At 36.8% G+C, this 16,634-nt stretch overlaps 1 protein-coding gene across 7 annotated transcripts in view; it reads right to left on the bottom strand.

The window, feature by feature from the left end:
* BCAS3 (BCAS3 microtubule associated cell migration factor) overlaps nt 1-16,634 on the bottom strand; it is a 660,253-nt gene that overhangs the window by 474,225 nt on the left and 169,394 nt on the right. For all 7 annotated transcript variants that reach the window (XM_056128182.1, XM_056128175.1, XM_056128179.1 and 4 more), the window contains exons 10-11: nt 10,535-10,611; nt 5,608-5,691 (exon numbers count right to left, since the gene is read on the bottom strand). In XM_056128182.1, coding sequence (XP_055984157.1) covers nt 5,608-5,691; nt 10,535-10,611 — 161 coding nt within the window. The remainder of the gene's footprint in view (nt 1-5,607; nt 5,692-10,534; nt 10,612-16,634) is intronic.

Genomic DNA, 16,634 nt, shown 5'->3' with positions numbered 1-16,634 from the left:
GTGTTTCACTAATAAAAATTTTTAAAATAAAATAAAAAATAAGTTATTTTTAATTAAAAAAAAAGAACATGTGACCACCCACCTACAAGATGGTGAGACTTCTTCGTCAAAACCCTGAACAAACGGTTTGAGGCTTTTCGTGATCCTGTAGCGAGCTGACGCCACTGGGCTACACTAGCACACGACAGGGACAAATGGAGATGTTACTGGCGGCCGCGCGAGTAAACTGACGATCAACGGGATGACAGGTGATACAAGTGATACAAATGATTGCAGAAATTTGTTTCCATGTTAGAATCAAGTGTATGAAAGAGTACTAGTGTCCAAAAGAAATATTATTATTAGATTTCACATTTCTTATTTAATACCTAATCTCACCATAAATATTTTATGTTTATTATCTGCAGTGCTGAGAATTAAACCCAAGGCATCACTAATATTTCCAGTTCAAACCAATAAAAAGCCTTTCCTCTGGACTCTAGTAGAAAGAACATAATGTTTCCTTCAAAAACTTACAAAAAGTATTTCCCAACTTCTTAATTATAATTAGGAACTAAAGTACCTAATGGGCCATGGATATAGCTTAGCAATAAAGTACTTGCCTCGCATATCTGAGGTCCTGGGTCTGATACCTGGCACACCACACACGAGGGTGCACATGCGCACACACGCACACACAGAGAAAAATGCAAAAACCTAAATTGACTAAGCAGAAATGTTAAGAGACTGCACATCTACAAAATGGGGTGCCTGAATTTAAACTTTTATTATTTTCCCAACTAATCTTGGGCTGGAGCAATAGCACAGCAGTAGGGCGTTTGCCTTGCACGCAGCCAACATGGCTGACCCGAGTTCAATTCTTCCGCCCCTCTCAGAGAGCCGGGCAAGCTACCCAGAGTATCTCGCCAGCACAGCAGAGCCTGGCAAGCTCCCCGTGGCGTATTTGATATGCCAAACACAGTAACAACAAAGTCTTCAATGGAGATGTTACTGGGCCCACTCGAGCAAATCGATGAACAACGGGAGGACAGGACAGTATTCCCAACTAATCTTAAAAAGATAATTAACAGAACTAAACTATATCTGAAAGAATACTGATCCTAAGAATCTAACAAATGTGTGAGTTAAGACACTGAGGTCAAAAATTAAGTGGGCCTGGTAAGCTTTCGGTTTTGTTGTAAACAAATTTGCAAGAGATCACTAGTCATCTTTAACCTTCCTCATGGCATATCAGTTATCGTCCCTGTCCAGTAGTGTAAATGGTTTGCTATCTCAAAAGCTGTTAGTCATCATTAAGATGCTATCAGATAACAAGAGAAAACAAAGAGATTTTTATTAAATTAATTTAACACAGTCAGCTTTACACTAGAAGGAACAATCAAATTGGACAGTTATAAGGTAACTAGAAAAATATGGGCAAAGATTTCATAAATGATTCAAATTACTCTAGACAATTTCAATGTTAGATTTTTCTTTCATCACTATTGTATTCTTTGTGAAATTTTCTTTTCTTCATAAACTTTATACTCCACAATGTAGCAAAGTAAAAAGATAAGTGAATAACATGAATTTTCATTATAGAATATACTAACACAGGAATATAATTCAAAATGTAATAGTAACAAAGAAATAAGAACAGTTTTCAAATAATACAACCTAGAGAGATGTCCTTATAATATACTTTCTATTGAAAACTGAAACTTTATACCTCAAAATGTTAATTTACTCAGAAACTTCTAGGATACAATAACAGACTATAAGAAATGATCACAGGAGAGTGGAACTGATTATCCAAACTCTCCATTTTTCTTATATAAAATACCTGCAATTTGAGCGTGAATAAGATATTGCAATATTTCTAGAAGGATTTTAGAAAAACATCTACAGAGTTTTAAGAAAAATCTCAATACAATGGATTAAAAAATATCATGGCATATATGCACAAGGGAATATTATATGGCTATAATGAAAGATGACAGATTCTGCTGTTCGCTATAACTTGGATTTAACTGGACAGAGGATACCATGTTAAGTAAGGTAAGTCAAAGAAAGATGGACCAGTACCAATGATCTCACTTTTGTGTAGTACATAAACAAATGAAACAAGGGACTAGACAATACTAAATTATGAAGCATTTGATTACAAAATTGAAATTACCAAAGAGTGGGCTAGTAGTGTGTAGGGAGGAAGAAAAGAGGAGGACTACAAATATTTTCTCCCATTCAGTCAGCTGTCTTTTAGTTTTAGCCTATGTTTCTTTTGCCATACAGAAAATCCAGGACATATAAAGTACTCACAATGATCAACAACGAAAAACCCAAAATCCCATCAAAAAGAAAATGGGGAGGGGAAGACAAACGGTACATATCAGACACATAAAAAAATGCTCTTCCTCATTTATTATCAGGGAAATCTAAGTCAAAACAATGATGAAATACCATGTCACAGCAGTGAGAAAAGCACATATCAAAAATAATGGGAACAATCTGTAAGTAGAGATGTGGTGGAAAAAGGAACTCTCATCCACTGCTGGTGGGAATGTTGTCTGATTCAAGCCCTCTGGAAAACAGTACGCAAGGTTCTCAGTAGATGTAAAATTGAGCTGCCATAAGACCCAGCAATTCCATTTTTGGGGAATATACCCCTAGGACAGAAAAACATTCATTCAAAAGGACATACGAACAACACTGTTCACAGCAGCACTCAGCACAATAGTTAAAATTTGCAGTCAACCCAGATGTCTTGACAACAGATCAGTGGATCTGAAGATGTGTTATACATACACTATGAAGATGTGGTATACATATACTATGAAGATGTGGTGTACATACACTATGCAGCAGTAAGGAATGATGAAATCATGGAATTTGCTACAACATGGATGAAACTGAATGTTAAATGAAGTAAGCCAGAAGAAGGAGGATAAACACAGGATGATTTCACTTAGATGTTGCACTTAGAACAACTGAATGAAGAAAAACAATGGTTTAAAGGAGGGAATGCCAACATCACCCTTGGTCCCAAAGTATAGGGAGGAAAAGGAAAGCCAATGAGTGGAGAGTGGGGAGAGAAGTGACAGATGGAAACAAACAATAGGGGGCAGGGAACAATGGACACTGGTAGTGTTAAGGAATGACAAAAAAAAAAAATCCAAACCATAAGGCCAACAACACTGAAATTATGAAACAAAACCTTAAACTTAAAACAGTGCCTGCTGCAATGGCAGGATGGGGTGCGGGTGGGGATGCAAGAGGGAGCCTGGGAACTCTGGTGGAGGAAGATGAATACGGGAGCAGGATCGGTAATGGAACACTGTATGTCTAAAACCCAACTATGAATAACTTTGTAAATTAAGTGCTTTCACAAAATAAAATGGGTGGGGGGAATCATAAAAAAGATCAAATGGATGCAAAATAACCAAAACAATAAATATTTTGTTGGTCTTTTTTAGGAAGGGAGGGAGGGAGAAAGGGGGGGGGGAGACGAAGGGTGAGAGGGAGGGAGGGAGAATATTAGAGACACAGGACAGTGGCAACGGATTACTGGGCATGGAGATGGTGATGAAGTTACAATAACTTTGTTCATCAAAACATGAAGGTTAATACCACACCACTTATCCATGTCACCTAAGCTAGAACAAAAATAACACTAAAACATGAAAAAATGTTAAATCGGAAAATGGAAAAGTAAAGCTCAATACATTTGAACTCAAGTTCCATACAGTACACATAGTTATATGTTACAAAGATAAAACAATGTTTTAGTAATTATTTCATGACATTTAAGTATAAATTTCTAACTTTTCGCATCCACAAAGAGATAAACATCATACAGGTCTCATAGAGTTGTTTTCAAAAATATCTGATTGCATGTTATAGGGCTGAAGTGATAGCACCACAGTAAGGCGTTTGCCTTGCGCGCAGCCAGCCCAGCTGAACTAGGTTTGATTTTTCCACCCCTCTCAGAGAGCCCTGGCAAGCTACTGAGAGTATCTTGTCCACACGGCAAAGCCTGGCAAGCTACCTGTGATGTATTCAATATGCCAAATACAGTAATAACAAGTCTCAAAATGGAGACGTTATTGGGCTCGCTCGAGCAAGTCGATGAACAACAAGAGGACAGCGTTTGGACAGTGACAGTGAATTTAAATAGAAATTAATAAAGCATAATATATGATTGGACAGTACTAATCATGTTGAGATGATCAAGAAATAAGTGACTTGCACATCCCTGGTTATGTTTTTATTTTATAAATTTATAAGAACAATATTTTTAAAAATAACAAGACAAAAAAAATAACTAAACATTAGCCCCTTTGTTCAAGAGTTAGTAGCAATAAATTTTAGCAATAATTTCATTGGTGATCTATGACCTACTAGAAATTGAAGGGATCAATGTGCTATTATCAATAAACAAGTCTGAACACCCTTTTTTCTACACCATAATAAACAAATTCCTATCTTTCACATTTAAACTTAAGACGATAAAGAGAAGGACATGTACAAAAATCACACAGTTTTCTTAGTGGGGTGAAGAAAAATAGGGGTTCAGACATAATCACAAATAGTCTAGCTTACATAGAATGTCTACTTGCAGCCAAGAGCCAAGACTTAAACCGTTAGACATCTAAGCAGCTACTCAATGAAACAGGTCACTTCCAACTCATGCCAACCAAAAGGTTTTTATATACAATAGAAAAAAAAACTATGTGATTTTTTATAAGGATTCTGAAAATTAAAGTCTGTTGTATTCTTAAAGAGGTATTATTTCCCTGTTGAGTGAAAAATATGCAATTCTTCCCTCATCAAACTAAAAATTGCATTTTGAAATGTATCATGTAAGTGTTTGTGATGAACCTTGAAGTATTTCTGTATTTGTTTTACATAAAATAGTGTAACCTTTGATTCCCTCCCTGTGGTTTGCTTTAAACTGTTGTTCTTTTCTAAATAGTTGTGCTTTCTATTATATGCTGTCATTTAGATTCACTATGTCATCCCTACTATTAGAATTGTTTTGTTATATACATCACAATTCAAAAGGACAGTGATTATAAGAAAACCTTATAATCAGCATAAAGTTTGTGAGACATTATTGAAATTAACACACACACACACACACACACACACACAACTCATCTGACAAACATGCAAACGCAATATGTTTGAGACATGAAAGAATCTTTGAATGTGCCAGGGGCTTGCTTAGGTTTTCTTAAGTAATAATACTCTTTTTATGTCAAGGAGATTCTTAACTGTTCAAAGATGTAGGAAATCCAAAAGTCGTGACTTAAAACACTCAAAGCTTCTGTCAAAAGTGGTATTTATTAGATAACAGATTTGAATCTAGCTAACAGGCTTAAATATTTAAGAAACTGAGTACACGTAAAGTTTATAATAATTATTATAAAAATAATATACTACTTAAGATTAAACACTTAAATTACTTGGATACAAAGGCTCATGAACGACAAAATGATTCTGAGTTAATTCTTAAATGTACTCCACATTTCTGAGGGAGAATAAGAAAATCAATACAAATCAGGAGAGAATCTGGATAATTAATGACTCCAAATAATCACAACTCCCAGACAGGAGTGAATTACTCACTTTAGCAGCACTAATGACTGTGGCAGTGTAAGACTGAATGTTGTCTCCACAGGCTCCACCTCGGGACTGATGACATCGAATCAGCTGAAAACACGGAAAAGAGAGTGAAAACCCAGAAAGCCATTTCTATTAAACTACAAGCTATTAGACAAACAGAGCTTATTTACCATATATAATGATGGTGGTAGGAGGGGACAAATAGCTAAAAGTCCTGCTGAGACACTTGTCATAAAATCCCTTTTCATAATCTACTGGTGCCACTAGGGCAGTTTCATGCTCAAATACGATGTTTAATTACATGATGAATACTCTTTAAGAATTCATAAACTCTGAGGGGAGGATTTGGGATCTGGCGGCTCTACTACAAATAAATTTGGAAAATATAATCAAAGGACTTAGTCATGACTTCCTAACATTAAATATTTAACATGCTAGCAAATTAGAGGTTTTGCCCTCTTGCTCTTCCACAGAGATTGTAAAAGGAAATGTAAAAACAGACTAAAGAATTGGCTACATTTCTATTTCCAGCTGTGTCAGAGGAAAAGTGGCATAAATTATATCAAAGTCAATGATGGCACGTATAGTAGCTGGCAACTTCAGAGTCTTACTAATTTTACTATTAGAATGAAAACACGCATCCTATTTCATGCTTTCTGTATGCTAATAAATAGGCCTTATATTTTATTTTGTTTTTCATTTTCCATCTTTGTTTCTGGGTCATACTCAGAACTCAAGGGTTACTCCAGACTCAGTGCCTTGTGGAGGCCACTTTTGCTGGTGCTGGGGATTGAACCAAGGACTCCTGAATGCAAATCCTGTGATTCAGGTACTGAGCTATTTCCTTGACCCTAAACCTGACAATTTCCAGTGAACTGCATCTCTTATGCCCTAACTAATAAGCCAGAACTTAATTTTTCTACTGTTCTGACATTTAAATTTAGTTTTAAAAAAGTTATCAGCTATATTTTATATATAATACATTTTATTACAGATAATTGTAATAAAATGACAATTGTAAGCTCTATGTTGTGGTTATCAATTATTAAAGCCAATAGCATTCAAAAGAATATACCAATTCAAAACATGAGCCCCCCAAAAAAGTTTTACAATTTAAATTAAATTTTATAATTTAAAGCCAGGTTGTATGATAAAGATTGATTTGTTGTGTCATCCTTTAACTCTTCCATACTAAAGGCAAAATTTTCCTCATCACTGACATGTGTTAAAAATCAATTTGTGGTACTGCAGAGAGAGTGGAGCAAGGTGCTTGCCATGCCCACAGCTGACTGCTATTCAATCCTCAGCACAGAATATGGTTCCCTGAATACCATTAGGAGAGGCCCTGAGCACAGAACCAGGAGGAAAACCTGAGCACCACCATGTGGTAGTCCAAGTCCCTACCCGGCTCCCTGAAAATTTAAGAAACAATTTGTTGGCTGGGGAGATGACTCAAAGGTCTGGAATACAGTATGGTTCAGTGTACCCTCAGCCCTGTCAGGAATGCCTGCATAAACATTTAAAAACAAGAACAAAAACAAAAAAACCCACAGTTGCCCTGAAGCACCATTAGTAAAGTGTAGCACTGTAGCACTGTTGTTCCGGTTGTTCATCAATTTGCTCGCGCAGGCACCAGTAACATCTCACAACAAATTGTGAGACTTGTTTTTACTGTTTTTGGCATATTGAATATGTCACAGGGAGCTTGCATGTGGGCGAGATACTCTCGGTAGTTTGCCGGGCTGTCCAAGAGGGGCAAAGGAATCGAACCCGGGTCGGCCACGTAATAGAAAGAAATATATTTTAAAGCTTTTGTAAGAAGTCTGACTGACACACTAACACACCTAATAAATAGCTGCCCAAGTCAGGATTTTCAAACGCAGGTTTGTGGAGTGGTACCAGTTCACAGGCACTGAAAGGTTGAAAACTACTTGAGTAAAGATTAAAGGTCAATGGTGGGAATCTTGAAAAGAAGGTGATGTGCAGATGTGATAACTTTAGTTAATAAAGTGAATCAATCATTCACAAATATTCACAGAAATATCTTTCCACTGGGCCAGAGAGATAGTATGGTGGATAGGGCATTCGCCTTGCACACAGTCAACAAGGTTCGATCACAGGCACCATATGGCCACCCGAGCAATACCAGGAGTTATTCCTAAGTTCAAAGTCAGGACTAACTCCTGAGTATCACTGAGTGTGACCCAAAAAAAACCCCAAAGAAACAACAGCGAAAAAGAAATATCCCTCTACTGTCTTCAGACTTACATGCAAGGAAAGATACAATCTTGAAATACTATGATCTCATAGCTACTCCAGATAATTAAAATATTCCAGGACAAACAATTGAAAATATGCAATTATTACCACCTTTTCAACAAAAGTTCAGTCATTATTTTTACATAAAAATAAAAAGGCCAGATATACAAATATCAAATCATTAGACTACAAACCTAAAAATGTTACATGCCAATCAAACCTCAAATAAAAACAAATAACAAAGGAAAAAAATATTTGTAAGACACACGACACAAGAGAGATAATACAGGAGTTAAAGTCTGTATGTGTCCTTGAACCCTCTACTATTGCACACAGCCAATTGTAATTAAATCCCCAGCACAGGATATGACCTCCTGAGCACTGATCCTGGCCCTGAGCACCGCCAGATGTGGAACCCTCCCAAAAAATCTAAACTAAATGAACAAAACTTAAGACTCCATCCCAGATGGGCCGAAAGTGTCTGCTCTGCAAGCCTTTGGTTATGTGTACAAATCCCTGGTGTCTCGCATACACAGAGCACAATCCTGGAAGCTCTGCTAGTTCATCCTAGCAGCTCTGCTCTCTGTGATCCCCAGTGCTATAAGCACTACCCAGCCTCATGCCAGACATGTCAATGCAAGCAAGCCCCCAAAAGGATAATGGGATGAGATCCCCTCTGCCCAGCAATCATTGAAAAGATGTGTAAGCACCTGGGCAACTCCCGAGCACCACATCATTAACTTGTACATTTCAGGTAAGAGTGTGAGCCCTGGCAGCTACGTGCAAGCTCCTCAACCAAAAAAAGGAAAAGACTTACTGAGCAGCACACTTGGGTATGTGCAAACCTGGCAACAAAGAGGAGAGGGGAGAACACACACACACACACACACACACACACACACACACACACACACACACACACACACATGGTGCAGCCTCACTGACATGATTACAACAGAAAACTAAGCACCTACCAGTAAATGTGGAGGGCCTTTACCTTTATTGTTTTGTATTACCTATCAAGTTTATGATTCATCAACGAATGCAGACTGAAGTTAAAATTTGGATTAAATGCAGAATATGTGCTTGACTGATCCAAATGACTTATTAACTTTAAACAAAAATGGTTAAAGATTGTTCAATATAGCAAGCTAAGACCAGTTCTTTTTGGAAATACTAAAGAAAGACATTTATCTGGAAAGAATAATTTGAAAAGAGAGTACAAAAAAAGAGTTCAACACACTGATCATAGGGTACAAAATAGCTAAATCAGATAAATTTGAGAGAAAGTATAAAAGAATCCATCTGCAAAAATCATATTCTTCATTTGTCTATTGATTTTGTGAATACTTAGTTGTTCTGTAGTTTTGTCAAATAATCATTATACTTTCGTTATTCAGATTTGTATCAAGCACTCTTCATAAAAGATTTCACAATATTTTAATCTAAAATTATGTGAACAAATGAAACAAAAAAGTACTCAAGTGTTTCAAGTTCAGTATTTTTAGGTTAATTCCATATTCAAAAGCAGGACATATCAAATGAAATCAAAAATGATACACTCTTTCTCGCTGAAAACAAATTTGACTTTCGAATTGAAAATTTGATACCAAAAAAAAATCTTTTAGCTTATAAATACAATTATTTCATTTTCTAAAATAACTTCAATAGAAAAATAAAACTAATAAATGAAATCTCAAATTATTAAAACAAATGACTGGACCCTAAGTTAGACTGTGTTTAAGATATGCAGTTGCAGTCCATTGAATTCTATGCCTCAGGCCCAGTATAGCATCTACTAGATGTTGTTCTTCCTCCGGATTTCCAGCTACCCAGAAACTGCTTTTGATGTTTTGATAACTGTAGTGATTTCTATGTTGCACTTTAAGATTAAGGAAGTAAATGTATCTGCATAAAATTACAACTAGAAATTAAGGTTGAATCCAAATGATGATCTTAGACAAGAAGGGAGATATGAAGATAAATGAATGTACAATTAAAACAAAGGCCACACAAACTGCCTCTGGCACCATATAAGCTCATTAACAGTCATGATCCAAAGCCTCAGAAATAAATCTCTAGGAAGAGAGCAACATGAGAACAACATTCTACAGAGATGCCTCCAGATCCGAGTCAACATCCAGATAAAAAAATAAACAAACAAAAAAAAACTAATGAGTATGAGATGTCGCAGCCAGGTGACATCTCATATTCTACTACCACTGATGTACCACCAAGCATTCCAAACTACCAGTAAGCCTACCAAGACAAAGGCTTAATGGCTCCAGGGTGATATACAACAATCTTCACAGACTTTCCTCAAGGAAACATTTTTGGATCATTTTTAGCAGATTATTTATAATAAGCAATATCAAATAAATTATGTAAGTCCTGTTTTGGGGGGAAGGCTTTGCGGGGTTGGGGTACACACATTTGAAATATGGTAGTGGGAAGAAGTAATAGTGGTGGGATTGGTGTTGGAATACTAAATGTAATAAATTATTGTGAAAAACCTTATTAAAATTAAATTAAATTTTTTTAAAAAGACCAAACTACATAAAACAAAGAAGTGAAACATTCATTATGGCTTGGTAATCAACTACAGAGAATGCTTATGGAAAATTTTTCAGTGCTTTCCCATTATAAATACACCAAACAACAAAAGTCTTACCTTGTTTTCTGCATAAGCAAGCCAGCGACTCCCAAGAGCAATAGGATTCATGTTGGGTCCTGGACAAGGGTAGCAGCCTGAAATTTTTCAAAACAATACTGAGAAAGTTCTTCATAAATTTTATGCTAATACAGCATATTTTGATGAACTAAAGTCAGAAAAATCAAATGCTTTTAAATTTTCAAGTTTCACATAAAATTTTCATGCTACCAGTCATACTTTTCATTGCTAATCTTTTTCTCCTTTTAGTTCCTTTCAGTTCCAACTCTGACGCTGTTAAGAATCAAACGGTGCAATTCTATTTGAAATTGCCCACACCCCATCCTAATATGTGTAATTCATTTCGTTAATCTCTTCTATTTTATAGGGCTCTCTCCTCTTTCTGGAGAAGTCTTCGCTCTCTCTTTACCTTTACCTTTTCTTTCTCCCCTTTAAATGTCTTTGCTTCACTAACAAATATAAACAAACGTGGAGGACAGGAATATGATTAAGTGGCAGAACTCATGTCTTGCAAATTAAGCCAAGGAAAGAAAAGGAGAGGTAGAAAGAATAGAGGTGAGAGGGGAGGTGAGATGAATGGAAAGGAAGGGGATGAAGAGGAGAGAGGACAGAGAGAGGAAAGAAAGGGGGGTGGGGAGAGATTTTACCAGATTCCACTAATAAAGACAAAAACATTTAGTCAAGTAGTGACATCTGTCATCCCAAAGACTGAAGAGCTCTCTCCTCTTAGATAGACCACTAAGATCCCAACACAAGGCCCTTCTCAGTCACCTAGAAAACAACTCTCAAATAGTTCATGGAGCTGTTTTAAAGGACTACGCACCAGAGGTTTTAAAAGCATGGAATTCTAACTTAAAGACCCCTGGCTTATCATTGCACAAATAGCAACAGAAGAGCGGGTAGGGCATTTGCTTTGCACATGACCAACCCGGGTTCGATTCCTCTGCTCCTCTTAGAGAGCCCGGTAAGCTACCAAGAGTATCTCGCCCACATGGCAAAGTCTGGCAAGCTACCAAAAACAGAAACAAGTCTCACAATTTGCTGTGAGACGTTACTGGTGCCCGCTTGAGCAAATCGATGAACAACGGGAAGACAGTGCTATTTTCACAAATATTTGTTTTTAAGATATATTCTAGAGGACCAAACTAAGGTTTATTTATTTCACAGGTCTCAATGTGGAAGCCAAACTTCGACAAAAAAGAGACAGTCAAAGTTTTATAATCTGTTTTCACATGTAAAAAAAAAGCAAAATAACATGAAATATATGAGCAAAATAGCAATAAGCTCAAAATGGGACACATTACAACACCAAATATACAGCAGAAAATACCAATCCGTGCTGATGGTGATAAGAGGAACAAAGTCCACAAATAATAGTGCTTTATTCAAATATTAATGAGGAACATTACCTGAACTTCTAGAGTTCAAAAAAAATGTATATGCCATTATGAACTTATTACTTTTAATTTACTGTTTATTTTCCTCATCCTTTATCAGAGGCACATATACGCTCAAGTATCATTTTTGTTCAATCTGAATCTCCACTGCTTAGAATAATGCCTGAGAATAGCTCTTAAAACGTTAGAAAGTATTAGATAATATACCTACATTAACCAAAGTACAGTTATAAGGATTTGATAATAGCAATCATATCATCTATCTCACAAAAATGCTCAAGTATATTTAATTTAAAAGTACTTTTGGTGGGGCTGGAGAGATAGCACAGTGGGTAGGGCATTTGCCTTGCACGTGGCTGACCCAGGTTTGATTCCCAGCATCCCATAAATTCCCCTGAGTGCAGAGCCAGGAGTAACCCCTGAGCATAGCCAGGTATGACCCAAAAAGCAAAAAATTAAAAATTAAAAAATAAAAGTACCTTTGGTGGGGCTGGAGCGATAGCACAGAGGGTAAGGCGTTTGCCTTGCATGCAGCCAACCCGGATTGATTCCCAGCATCCCATATGGTTCCCCAAGCACCACCATAAGTAATTCCTGAGTGCATGAGTCAGGAGTAACCCCTGTACATAGCAGGGTGTGACCCAAAAAGCAATAAATAAATAAATAAATAAAAGTACTTTTGGTACTTGACATTGTTTCTGATTCAGAAACCTTCTGAACAGCAATGGTCATCATTCTGAAATGTTGGTCTTTCTGGGTTCAAACATGAAAGTAGCACACATCACTTGATCTGAGAACAGAGCTCAGTTTCTGTGCATGGGGCCCTGAGTTTCATACCCAGCATTCCCTATTTTGCCGAAAAAAATTGACAGAAAGCAGACAAGCAATAGTTTTCTTTCAGTTTGGCACCTTTAACTACCATCTACTTTCATTTTTCATTTCTTGGTTTCTTCTTTTTGCTTTTTGGGCCACATTGGTCCTGGGGCTCACTCCTGGCTTTGCAGTTAGGCATTACTCCTGACATGTTTCAGGATACCATCTGGGGTGCTGAAGATCAAACCTGGTCAGTTGCACAACCTATCTGCTATATTATTCTTCCAGCCTTAAGTCTTTATTTCTTAAGATAAATAAATTCTTTATAAAAAGGAGAACATATAATGGCTAGTTATAAGGTCCACATGACATACAAAATAAAAAGTGTGAGATTTCTCATTTTCTTGCTTCTTATTAAAATAAGCACATTATATTTTAAGATCTAAAGTGGTTTCTGGGGATATTTGAGTACTTTTTGATAATTGATCTCTATTTTACTGTGATATTAAACTATCCACTGTATTCATATTAAAGGCATCATGAACACATACAGTGGACAAAGGTCATCTAAATTAGTTCAAAAACAGGATGCTGTAACATATTACATAATAGATTCATTATTATACTATGAGTAAACAAGTTTTATTTGTACAAAAACATTATTATATAACTGTAAACACATGTTTCATAGAAGTTTTCAGAGTTACAGAAATGCGCAGAAACATGGCCTATCAGGAAATCTTCCAGGGTCCAGGATAGGTCAGCAGTAGAGCGAAGGACCCTGCGGGATGTTCAGTCCCAGGCACCATCTGATACACAGCGTGCTAGCCAGTGGCTCAACAAAGACTTTGATTCATGGTGCACACAGAGGAAGTACAACTCAAAGGTGTACAACCTCTAGAAGCACCACAACTAAGTGGAAAAGCATGGCAGCCAAGCATTCAGTCCCCAGAGGACCAAAGTGCACATAAGCATCACGACGACAATGTGCAAAACCACAACCAAGTATGCGAACACCACAAGTGAGAGTGCACAATCCATCTTCCTGACAACAACATCGGGAAGGGAAGAGGAGTGGAGAGAAAAAAACAAAGTTTTTCCACTTGTAAAGTGTCGTGAAACGGAGCCAAAGCTAAAAAGAGAGAGAGAGAGAGACATGACTGTGAAGTGTAGAATTCTATCAGGGACAGCTAATTTCCTGAACTGCAAGTCAACATGGTTTAAATGTGCATTTAGTTCTGATAACAACATCAACAGTTCCCAGTGATTCTAGTCTCTTTTCTCAATTATAAAAGGGTAAGAGAGAAAAAAAAAGTGACTCTACAATTCTTCATCTTACTTTCAGGGTCAATGTTTTAAGAAACTCATTGGACCTCAAGAATTTATGGAGTACTGAAATGAAATCAAATTGTTTTTCTGCTCCCCCCAAAAGATTTTGCAGCTGGAATTAGCAGAACATCAGCCACTCAGCACTATCGTAACTTTACAAGCATGACTTCTTTAAAGATTAACTACAGCCTCCAGCCAAACATTAAAAACAAGAACGGAAAAAAAGCTTAAACCTCTATAATAAGAGGACAAATTCTAACATGTTTACAGTGTTTGTGAACAAAATCAAAGAAAATTGGTTATTTACAAACTTAGGTTTCAAGATTTAAATAAAGGTGATTCTAAGAAAATCACACCAAGATCCTGCCATTACTGGTGAAGTAATTACAAAGGCATATGAGCATGATGTAATTTTAGATGGCATTGCTCAGAAGATTGGTCCTAATGGGAATGTGACCTGAACTCCTTTTTAAAAACAAAAGATCTAACTCCTTGCTGTAACACTGCCTTATTTTTCTTGGCAAAGACATCATAAAAGATTTCAGAATAAAAATAAAACTTATAATTGCATTTATGGTTAGTTGAGTATCCTAAAGATACTAAACAGGTCGACACATGGCGATAGATAAACACATGCAAAAAGCAAGGTGCACCATGACCTCCCATTGCATACAAAAATTAGCCTGAAATAAAGACTTAAAGAAAACTCAGTGGGAAATCTTCATAACTTTAGAGCACATAAAGCTTTCTTACATTGACACCAAAAGCAAAAGTGACAGAAGAAAAATATAAACTAGAGTACATTTAAAAAAAAAAAAGGTTTTGCACTTCAACGACTTCACCAAGATAAAAAAAATTCAGAATACAGTTTTTGCAAACCATAAATCTAATAACTTACTTTGACCAAGAATAGAAGAAAAGGACAGGTAGCCAATAAGTACAATTAGATATCTGACATCATTAGGTACCAGGGGAATGCCATCAGATAATATTTCATAATACATCAACATAACAAATTTAATTTTATATAAGGGATAAGAGCAATTATGGGCAAAAATGTGACGGTATTAGGGCCTGCAGATGGATCTCAATGGCAGAGAATATGATGATTCTGTGAGGCCCTGCATTTGATTTCCAACACCAGGTAAGAAAAAAAAGAAAAAAAACTGGAACCTTCAGGCATCACATGCAGGAACATAAAAATATGGTATAACTGCTCAGCACCTCGTTAAATAGAATTACAATAAGATCCAGCAAATGAACCATCCTAACATTCACAAGTTTTGAATATTAATTTTTTGATTTATGGGACTAGAGAAAACATAGGAGTAAGAAACTTGCCTTCACTGCAGCCACTGCTAGTTCAAACCTGGCACTACACAGGATCCCCCAAGCACCACCAGGAGTGATCCCTAAGCATAGGTCAGAAGTAAGCCCTGAGGCACAGTCAGGTATGGCTCAAAAAATTTTAAAAAATAAAATTTATGATTTTGGGGCTGGAGCGACAGCACAGCGGGTAGGGCGTTTGCCTTGCACGCAGGCCAAGATGGCCGATACAGGTTCGATTCCCAGCATCCCATATGGTCCCCCGAGCACCGCCAGGAGTGATTCCTGAGTGCATGAGCCAGGAGTAACCCCTGAGCATCACCGGGTGTGACCCAAAAAGCAAAAAAAAAAAAAAAAAAAAAAAAAATTTCTGATTTTATTTGTTTTTTTTTATTTTTTTTTAAATTTTTATTAGTGAAACAAAATGAGGTACAGTTGTAGACTTACAAATTTTTGTGCTTGGATTTCAATTATACAATGATCAAATACCCATCCCTCTTCCACCAGTGCCCATTTTCTACCACCACGGAACCCAGTATCCCTCCCACCCCCATCCCCCTTATCCCACCCAGACTCTGTGGCAGGGCATTCCCTTTTGTTCTCTCTCTCCTTTTGGGTGCTGTGGTTTGCAAAAGAGGCATTGAGTGGCAATCATGTTCGGTCTATAGTCTACTTTCAGCATGCTTTTCCCATCCTGGGAGGATCCTCCCAACACCCATTATTTGGTGCTCCCTTCTCTATCTGAGCTGCCTTTTCCCCTAGCATGTGTGGCTGGCCTCCAAGCCATGGAGTAAACCTCCTGGTACTAATCTCGGCTATTCTTGGGTGTTAGTCCACTATTTTGTTACTTTATTTCACTGATGTGAAGCATATCATGAATTTAAGAGTGCTGCTACTGTAAAATTCAATGGGTGGGAATTAAGTGCAGAACAGAAAAATCACTAATCATCCGCTATATGCTGGACATCTTCCCATCATTGATTCCAAAAGGGTAAGAACAGATTTGACACTTAACTTGAAATGAGCTTAAATTACACACTAATGTGTCAAGTCCTTCTAATAAACATCCCAATTTTATTTGTAAATATTAAAAATGTCCAATTTTCAAAATTAAAAATGAAGGTCCTTGAAACTCATCCCTTACATTAGTTATTTATTAACATAAATAAAGAAAACACAGGGACCAGAGAAGTAAAAGGGTTAAGGTATGTATAACTGACCTCAGTTCAATACCT

Source organism: Sorex fumeus, unplaced genomic scaffold, assembly GCF_029834395.1.
Source record: "Sorex fumeus unplaced genomic scaffold, SorFum_2.1 ptg000063l, whole genome shotgun sequence".
Taxonomy (NCBI): Eukaryota; Metazoa; Chordata; class Mammalia; order Eulipotyphla; family Soricidae; genus Sorex; species Sorex fumeus.
This window is presented reverse-complemented; position numbering and strand designations above follow the sequence as displayed.